We start from the raw sequence: 10,365 nt of genomic DNA, 5'->3' as shown, positions 1-10,365 counted from the left end.
GTATCAGGTTCTTGTGGTCAAATGCTGTCTTTGGTTTTCGCCAAACATGTTTTCTGGTACTGTGGCCAAAAAGCCATAAACCTTTGACTCATCTGTCCAGAGCACATTGTTGCAGAAGTGCTGGTCTTTGCCTAGGTGTTCAATGGCAAACTTTAGTCTTGCTCTGATGTTCTTTCTGGACAGCAAAGGTTTCCTCCTGGCACACCTCCCATGTAGATCAAATTTGTGCAGCTTCTTTCTAATGGTAGACTCGTGCACTTTGACATCAACAGTGGCAAGAGCTACCTGTAGGTCCCGTGATGACATTCTGGGGTTCTTAGAGACTTCTTTCAGCATCTTGAGGTCTGCTCTCGGGCTGAACTTGCTGGGGCGGCCTGGCCTGAACTTGCTGGGGTGGCCTGGCCTGAACAAGTTGGCAGTTGTTTGGAATCTTCTCCACTTGCAGATGATCTTCCAGACAGTCGAATGATTGATTTCAAATTGTTGGAGATCTTTTTAAATCCCTTCCCAGACTCGTCTTTCTGAAGGCCTCAGAGAGCTCTTTTGATCTAGGCATGGTGACGCTGCACACTTCAACAATGAAGAGCAAACCAAACTAAATGTCTGAGGTTTAAATAAGACAGGTTCCTCCAAGATCCTCTCTCACGATGTTCTCATCATTTGCACCTGAGCTGGTGCACCTGATTCTAATTTTAGGTATTTGAAGTAGTGATAAATGTAGGGGTGTACTTACTTTTTCCACATGTGAAGTTTGCATTTATGTTTATTTAAATTATACAATGGACTACAAAATGTAAATGTTTCATGGTATTTGTTATATTATATCACCTTTATCTATCAATGTTGTTGAAATGAAGATCAAATAGCTGTATGTTGAAATATGTTGAAAAAGTCAAAACTTTACATGGGGTGTACTTACTTTTTCACGTGACTGTACTTCTGAGTTTGTTGTCATTATAATGCATTTTATCAATTAAGAGGACAAGGAACAGGTTTCAATTGGAATTCCCACGATAACTCTCTCACCGATAAGTTTCATATACTTCATCTTTTTTTTATGTACAAGATCGAGGCTCGTGTAAGAGCTAACATTAATCAAATAAAAGCAAACTGCCACAAAAGGCATATGAGCAATGGAGTGGGAGACAAGATGGGAGAGAGAGGGAAGCACACAAGTACAACAGTAGAGAACAGGGACAACGGGAGATCTGTGGGATGGAGAGGGCTTGGGGAGAAGGGTCATGGGAAGGAGGGGTGGGGGGCTAAACTCTACAAGGGGTTTCTCTGTACTGTTTAAAAAAAATTACAGGAGAAGCTCGGGCTCTGAGGCAGTGCCACTCCCTGAGACCCCATCTCGCCGCCCCTACCCATTGACCATGTGAGTACCACTCTCAATCAGGACTTGGAGAGTGTGTTGAACTGGGGAAAAGACTGGCTTGTTGCTCTCAACCAAAAATGACTCACTTGTTATCTGTTTCTAGTTCAAGATCACTTTGTTTTCCGACCCTGTCTATGGATTCTTCACCTTTGCTGGAGCTCCCTGTTATCCGTCTGCTTGGATTGGATATCAACTCAAACCTCAGCTGGGAAAAGTACATCGCTGGTAGAGCTAAAAGCACAGAGCACATTGGTAGAGCACATCACAGCACCTTGGCAGCTTGTTTCGTGCTCGTCGATACCTTTCTCAAGCTGCTGTGCTCCATCTATGCAAGGCCACTGAATGTCCTGTCATGGAGTATCATTGCCATATTTGGTCTGGTGCACCGGCCTGTCGCCTTTCTCTTCTTGACAGAATCCAGCACTGTGCTGCCATTCTGGTGGGACAGGAATTGGCATCATCCCCGGAACCTCTCCCAATCTGCCGCTTTGTTGCTGCAGATATTTCCATGGAATGTGCTCTGAGGGTCTATCAGGTTGTTCCACCTGAGCATTCTTTCAGCCGCCCAACACATCTTGAAGTTTCTTCCCATCCATACACTATATCTGTCCCTCGGAGTAAGACTATATGGTATTCTTTTATTTATTTTTCCCCACAAGGCATTACTCTGCAACAGCTTACCTGCATCCTGCTTTCCCCTCTATCTCAACCTACCTCAATTCAAGAGGAATGTCAATAGACTCCTCCTTTCTGTCTAATGTCTAATATCTACACTTGCCTTTGTGTAGGCCCCACCTCGAGTGGCCTTAAAGGCTTTGTAGCAGGCGATATGTCATAAAAATCAATATGGATGTGCTTTGAGAGTACGAACCCCAATTGGCACCGCCAAACCGTTTGGCACCAAAAGGAAACATTTTTGTAAAAGAGCGAGAACCCTACATCCAGAACAATTGACATCAGGACTGAGAATCGAATCTGGGGCGGTATCAGCAGCACTGCAAAAATTGTAAGCAGTGTCGGGTATTGAGCTTAAAATTGAGCTTAAAATAATTATACAGCTTTGTCAAGCCAACATGAGCAGGACCTGGTGGGCCTACCTGAGGAGGATATGGAGGAGCCAATGACCCAGAAAGCTGTATACGAAAGTTACATTGTCAGAGAAGGACCAGGAGTGGCAGCAGTGGAAGTGCCGATGGCAATTGAGGACCCAAACCTCTCCTCCCTCCTCTAACCTCCCCTTCCTCACCAGCCCCTGGAAAAGGCAGCACTAATGGCACGGAATAGTGGGTTGCCGTTGCCATTGCAGTCGGGCAGCGTCCAGGTGATGTTGTTTATGAGTCAACTAATGGCACAGATGATTATGAAAATTGAGGAGGGACAAGGTACAAGGTATATAAGGTATCAAAAAGACGAGGTAAAAACGATGGCATAAGGCATGACATGAATGTGGGGCAGGCAGAGGTAAAGGCTGATATGAAGGCTTGGGGCAATGAGATAGCCGCAATGATTGAGGCTGTATGGGGAGAGGTGAATGAGCATGTGGATGGTGTCTGGAACGAGATGGGGCAGGTGAGGCTATAATTATGGAGGAGATAAATGGAATAAAAGAAGAGGTGAATGGACTTAAACAGGAAAAAAGGACTTGCGGAGGGGCACAAAGAACTGAATGAGCAAATAAGAAGAAATACAGGATCTCAGGGCAGTGCAGAAGGAAAAGTAAGAAAGAATGTAAAATGGGACATGATGACCTAACACAGAAGATAGAAGAAATGGGATGAACGACGGAGATGAAAGAAATAATGGGAGACACAAAAATAATCTTAGAAGTAGAACTAAAGGGTTCTGGGTTCGTGGGAAATAATAAAAATCATAGTGGGAAATAATAAAGATAAATGAATTTTAAACATAGGGGGAAATACCCCTGGCACTCACCTGGTAGAATAAACAGTGTAAACCAATTTCAATGGTTGCTGGAAGACAGGGCAGCAGGTAGAATCATGATAACATAATCATAAGACTTTAAACAAATGAAAAATACCTATTTTGGGGGGCAACCCACCCCCCTCCAACCCTAAATCCAACATACCTCCTCAGACCACAATTTTTTTTAATACCTTTAACAAATATTGGTATATCACGGGTGATGAAGGTTGTGGTGAAGTTTCATCGAAATTGTGTGTGTAGTTTCAGAGGAGAAAGCTAATTCCTATTTTGGGGGGTCAACCTTGGATCCACTTTGACCTTTGGAAGACCCCCGTAGACCCCGATTGTTTTAATGCCGTGAACAAACTTTTTGTCAACACAACAAATATCATTTGTGCCAAATTTGCTCGCAATCCCATTAGTGATTTCGAAGAAGAAGTTGCAAGTGTTTATGGATGGACGACGTGCCATCGCATAACCTCCCGTGAACTTCATTCCAGGTGAGTTTATTTTTATTTTTTTGGCATACAAGATCGAGGTTCGCGTAACAGCCAAGTCATAGAGTTAGAAATGAAATGGATAAAAGCAAAGAAAAATGATTACAGACAAGTGAAAGGGCAAATAATGTTAAAGAGGAGATCATAGAATGTGTAGAAACAATTTGGAAAGATCGGGATAACACATGGCAGGTGCAGGTGGAGAGCATATGAGCGATCAAAGTGGACCACGACGAGGTGAGGCTGTGTGAACTGGGGTGAATTCATGGTGTGGAAGGGTGTGTGCCGAGCTTGGGTGGAATACCGAACCGGGGTTCCGTGGAATACCGAACCGGGGTTCCGTGGAGTGTCGAGCCTGAGTATAACAGAGTGTGTGCAGCAAGCATGCAGAGTGGAGTGTAAACGATTGAGAGCACAGGTCATGCACCGATTCAGATGGGGGTAACCATTAGCTTGACTGAGGGGAGGGGTGAGGTTACCGAGCGGGAAATATTTTACATGTGAGTATGTTCTGGTCCTCTTTGTGGGAGATTAAAAATAACAGGTTTGTAATCCGTACCTGTCCAAGGGAGGTCACATTTCAAGGTGCTGCTGTCACTGTATGTTAACGGTCCATTCCCGGCAAAACGCTCGAATGCAGATGATTGAAAAAAAAATTCCAAGAAATGGTGTGTGGGTGAGTGTGCGTGGCATAAATGGTGCACCTGGCACAAATGGCAAATTCAGCTGCGGGATCTCCGCGGAAAGGCTCATATGTAAAGTAATGTGTAAACTATCATGGAGTGACCCATGTGTGTGAATGGAGTAAGATTGACTGTGGAGTGTATCGTGTGAATAAATGATGTGCGAGAAATTGTGAGATGGCCGATGTGTGCAAGTTGTGTTTGTTGGTCCGCGAGGCAATTTGGGGATGTACCGGATGTACCACGTTGCAAGAGTGGGCGTGGTGAAGGCTACGGGGCTGCTCGTATGTGTGTGACGTCTGTGGACGTTCCACAGCATGAGCTTTGGATGTCGAGAACACGCCCGGGTTCCCCGGAGGAAATCCGCCGAATGTCAGTGCGAATATTTAAATTAAATGGCAGCTTTCGTATGTGCTGCCGAACTTTTCCACAGAAGGAGCTTACAAAGTGGAGAATATTTTGTGAGGAAGTGGCTTTAAAGCTGGAACCCAGAGCAATTGCTGCTCTTTGAATGTGTTGGGCACCCGAGGAGAAGCTGCCTACCTGTTCAGGCCATGGAAGGATCGCCATGCCGAAATCAATTGTGTTACCAGGTTTGATGGTCTCAATCGGTGTCAGTAGTTGCTTAACATCTCTTCAGGCCGCAAACCTATCCACGGCACGGCGACCTGCGGGTCCAGAGGTCGGGGAGAGTCCGAGAAGTCCCACTTGCTAAGCACCCCAAACCCCGCGTCTGCAACAATATTTTCTCTCTGTCTGCTGCTTGGGAGTCAAACAAACTTGAAAATCATTGCAAACCGGAAAAGTATTGTTTATAATGACATCATAAATGAGACAAACAACAGGCACAAATAAAAAATGTAATAGACAGTGCAACGCCAGTAAATTCCAGAAAAGTTGTCAAATAAATTTTACAATCTTTATTTTATGTAAATTGATTTAAATACTTGAAAACTATTGAACACAAATCGCCTTTTGTTACTTCTGCTATCTTCCAGTTTAGCAGGACTTGGACATGTTAAATAGGGTGGTGTATAACGGTGATGTAGAAAACTGCTTCAATAGTGCTTAACATCCGGAAGTTTTCTTTTAATAATCTTTAACTTCATTATTAGTTCACCTGGAACGAAGTGGCACGTCAGCAGTCCGTCCATCCGTCTGTCACTCCGTAAACACTTGCAACCTCTTCTCTGAAACCTCTGATGGGATTGTGACCAAACTTGGCACAAATGATATTTGTTATGTTGTAACTAAAGTTTGTTCATGGCATTAAAAAAAGAAAAGTCGGTGTTGAAGGGGTCCACCAGGGATCAAAGTGGGTTCAGGTTTTACACCTCAAAATAGATGTTTTCCTCACTGAAACTACACACACTATTTCAAGGAAACATTACAACAACCTTTACCACCAGTGCTGTACCAAAGTTTGTTCACGGCATTTTTAAAAATCGGTATCAAAGATAATCTATGGGGGGGCCGGGGGGATTGCCCCGCCAAAAGTTTTTTGTTTTGTTTGTTTAAAGTCGTATGATTATGTGACTATGATTGTACATGCTGCCCTGTCTTTAAGCATCCATGGAAATTGGTTAAAAATGCCATGATATGGTTTAAAATACCTTTAGTCAGTGTAGTATACTGCTTTATTCTACCAAATGAGCTGCCAGGGGTATTGCCCCGATGTTTATATTTAAATTGAAGTATACATTCCATGATGTAACATGTTCTATGAACTCTCAAGATGGTTCTCAATCCCATTTCCTTGCAAAAGTCTGATGCTTATTTGTACACAGGTGATGTCCATGCTGTACATGTGGAAGGCAGACAACACAACAAGGATTCGTCTGTCACAGAAGATTCAAAATGTCAAATGTCATCACGACATGAAGACTCCCTTCCTATAAAATACAAGTGCATGTCTGGGCCTCACAATACCAAGATTAATATTCAATTAAAGAAACACAAAAAGTCTCTGGAAAGGCGAATACGTTAAGTGTAATGTGTGCAGAATGGATTTTGCTTCAACAAGTAACATCAAAATACACATGAGAATCCACACTGGAAAACACCCCCACAAGTGCTCTGTCTGTGATGAAGGTTTTTTGACAAAAAGCAATTTGAATAAACATATAAAGATCCATACAGGAGAGCGACCCCACAGATGCTCGATTTGTGATAAAGGTTTCTCTGTAAAAGCCAAATTGAAATTACACATGAGGGGCCATACAGGAGAACAACCTTACAAATGCTCGATATGTGATAAAGGTTTCTCTGTAAAATGCAATTTGAAATTACACATGAGGATCCATACAGGCGAACAACCTTACAAATGCTCGATATGTGATAAAGGTTTCTCTGTAAAATGCAGTTTGAAATTACACATGAGGGTCCATACAGGAGAGCGTCCTCACAGATGCTCAATATGTGATAAAGGTTTTTCTCATGCAGGCCATTTGAAATCACATATGAGGATCCATACCGGAGAGCGACCTTACAAATGCTCGATATGTGATAAAGGTTTCTCTCGTAGCAGCCATTTTAAATTACACATGAGGATCCATACAGGAGAGCGACCTTACAAATGCTCGATATGTGATAAAGGTTTCTCTGTAAAATGCAGTTTGAAATTACACATGAGGATCCATACAGGAGAACAACCTTACAAATGCTCGATATGTGATAAAGGTTTCTCTGTAAAATGCAGTTTGAAATTACACATGAGGATCCATACAGGCGAACAACCTTACAAATGCTCGATATGTGATAAAGGTTTCTCTGTAAAATGGAGTTTGAAATTACACATGAGGATCCATACAGGAGAGCGACCACACAAATGCTCGATATGTGATAAATGTTTCTCTCAAAACAGCAATTTGAAATCACATATGAGGAACCATACAGGAGCGCAACCTTACAAATGCTCGATATGTGATAAAGGTTTCTCTCGTAGCAGCCATTTGAAATTACACATGAGGATCCATACAGGAGGACAACCTTACAAATGCTCGATATGTGATAAAGGTTTCTCCCTTAGCAGCCATTGTAAATTACACATGAGGATCCATACAGGAGAGCGACCTTACAAATGCTCGATATGTGATAAAGGTTTCTCTGTAAAATGCAGTTTGAAATTACACAGGAGGATCCATACAGGAGAGCGACTTCACAAATGCTTGATATGTGAAAAAGGTTTCGATCATTGTGGCCATTTGAAATCACGTGTAAAGATCCATACAGGAGAGCTGAAATCTGACATACCAGGATATGAAAAATGAGGTAAAGTGAATTTCGAAATTGAAGAAACCTGAAATTTTATCAATGAAAGTTGGAGCAACAGGGAATCTGGATGATCAAGCAAAACCATAACAGTACTTAAAAAGCATTCTGGGGGAATATCATGACAAACAAACGACAGTGGAGGCTGTCAGAGGTTCAGTGAGGATTCTAAAACGAGCCCTTGGAGCAAATTTATGAGAATGAAGTTTCACAAACTGGTTCATGAATCATGATCCTTTATTGAAAAAGGAGGTGGAAATTTTGAGTTCTGGGAGAACTTTTTTTTCTGTTCTCTTTTTTTATTGTGACTAGTATTTTGGAATTTAGTTTTCTATCTGATTTAGTTGTTTTTCTGGATGGCATCTTTCCATGGCAGTTTGAACATAAATTTTTACTCAATATTTGCAGTTGTCCATGTTTCATTGCCTTGTGTGACATGGGGAGAACACCCTTGATGTAAAATTGTTTGTGTTTTTATGTTTTTCACGAAACTTGAATTTGTGAAGAGTTTCTCAATAAAGAGAGGTCCCAAAAGCACAAATGCACTTGTCTGTGTTATTGGGAATACCAGCGTGACTTAGCGCGTCTGTGCGCCTCACCACATGTCGTTTCAGAGGGATAGGCATCTTTGCCCATTTCGGTGTCTTTGGAGTCTTTTTGGGTCTTTGGGGGATTTGGTTTTTTTTGGGGTCATCTGGGTCTTTAAAGGTCTTTTTGGGGTCTTCGAGGTCTTTTGGGTCTTTGGGATATTTTGGATCCTCTGGGCCTTTCAGGGTCTTTGGGGTCTTTTTGGTCTTTGGGGGATTTAGGGTATTTTTGCGGTCTTTGGGGTGTTTTGGATCCTCTGGGCCTTTAAGGGTATTTTGGGTGTTTTGGGTCTTTGGGGTGTTTTGGGTCTTCAGGGTATTTTGGATCTTCGTGGTGTTTTGGGTATTCAGTGTTTTGGGTATTCAGGGTGTTTTGGGGTCTTTGGGGTATTTTGGGTCTTCAATGTCTTTTGTGTAGTTGGGGTATTTTGGGTCTTTGTTGTCTTCATGGGCTTTTGGGTCTTAAGAGTCTTTTGGTTCCTCTAGGGCTTTAAGGGTCTTTTGGGTCTTCAGGGTGTTTTGGGTCTTCAGGGGAGTTGGTGTTCTTAAGGGTCTTGGGGAACTTAAAGGGTTGTCAAAGGTCTGAGGGGTCTCAGCAGTTCAAACATAATTGGGTGGGTGTTAATTTTATTTGACGAATCAGAAGACGTTTTGGTCGCATATAAACAAACATACATAACACCATAACCATATATGTTTGCTCCATTATAATAAGATGTAATGGCACATAATGATCAATAATTATCAGTCAGTGGAGAGCTTGGAGTTGTCCATATCCCCATAAATAATCCTGATCAAACTGAGAGTTGTTAACCAAACCAGTTGAAAGCTTTGAATAGCATTTACCACAATGGCAAGACTGCACTTCATGTCATCACTGATGACTGCCAAGCAGCTCAGTAACACAGGTCCCAATGTGGAAGGCCACACAGCTGGTTGCTGTAACATTTTTTTTAACATCAATGGTAATGCATTGCTAATGGTGAAAATACCTGTGAACACCGACTTCCAAAGAAGAGGAGAGGGGAGCGAACGCCTCTCCCTTCTCCCCCCCCCCCCCCCCCCCCACCCCCTAAAAGGTTGAGATTCAAGTCGATGTGGCCAATGGCCACACCAAGCTAAATTAATTATTCCAAAAATAAAAATTCCAAAAACAGATCCTTGCAATTACAGATCCTTGCCTGAGCTCCTCAGCACATACAAGGCTTTCATCCGCAGCTCTATGGAATACTGCTCTCCCCTCTGGTCTGGTGCTCCTGCCTCACACCTCGCCCGTCTTCACGCTGTTGAAACCAAAGCGTTCAGAATCATTGGAATCTCCCGCGATGAAGCTAACTCCAAGGGCCTTTCACTCACTCACCGCAGGCAGGTTGGTGGTCTTTCCGTCTTCTACCGACTCCTCTCTGGCCTTGCCACCCCAGCCCTCTCTGGGCTCTGTCCCCCAAATATTCCTACAGGTCGCACAAGATCTGCCTGCAACCCTCTTATGGTTAAACTGCCAAAATCAAGACTTTCTGCTCACCTTCACTCCTTCATTCGTCTTTTCTCCCGCCTCTGGAACAAACTCCCTCACTCTCTTCAATCCCACTCCACTCTCCAGGTCTTTAAAACAGCTGTTCACCACCATCTCTTATCCTCCCCCATCCAAAACCTTGATCTTTTCTACCCCCACTAATTTCGGTCCCCTTGTGTTTTATACCTCTCCCCCCCCCCCCTCCCCCTCCCACGCCTCCTGCCCCCAAGCCCTCTCCCTCCCACACTTCTCCCTGCTCTCAAATGGTGTGGTTGTGTGCTTCCCCTTCTCTCCCCATCTTGTCTTCCGCTCCCTCTTTTTGTATATTTTGTTTGTCTGGTTGATTTGTTTGTGAAATAAATGTTAGCTCTTTCACGAGCCTCGATTCAGTATACACAAAAAAAAAAAGAAAAAAAAAAAAGACCAATCATCTTCCTCCCAATCATCAGCAAGGTCATGGAATCCATCATCACTTCCGACATTAAATCCTTCTTCTTCTCCAATGGCTTGATCT

At 43.0% G+C, this 10,365-nt stretch overlaps 1 protein-coding gene across 1 annotated transcript; it reads left to right on the top strand.

The window, feature by feature from the left end:
* The first annotated feature begins 6,484 nt into the window (after positions 1 to 6,484).
* Positions 6,485 to 8,284, top strand: LOC144888158 (uncharacterized). The gene has a single exon (XM_078787076.1). It carries the CDS (start codon positions 6,485 to 6,487, stop codon positions 7,748 to 7,750), a length of 1,266 nt encoding a protein of 421 aa, XP_078643202.1. The 3' UTR covers positions 7,751 to 8,284.
* Positions 8,285 to 10,365: the final 2,081 nt, after the last annotated feature.

This window comes from Myxine glutinosa, chromosome 1, assembly GCF_964187855.1.
Source record: "Myxine glutinosa chromosome 1, kmMyxGlut1.1, whole genome shotgun sequence".
Classification (NCBI taxonomy): domain Eukaryota; kingdom Metazoa; phylum Chordata; class Myxini; order Myxiniformes; family Myxinidae; genus Myxine; species Myxine glutinosa.
The sequence above is the reverse complement of the archived record's forward strand: the minus strand, read 5'-3'. Positions and strand labels throughout refer to the sequence as shown.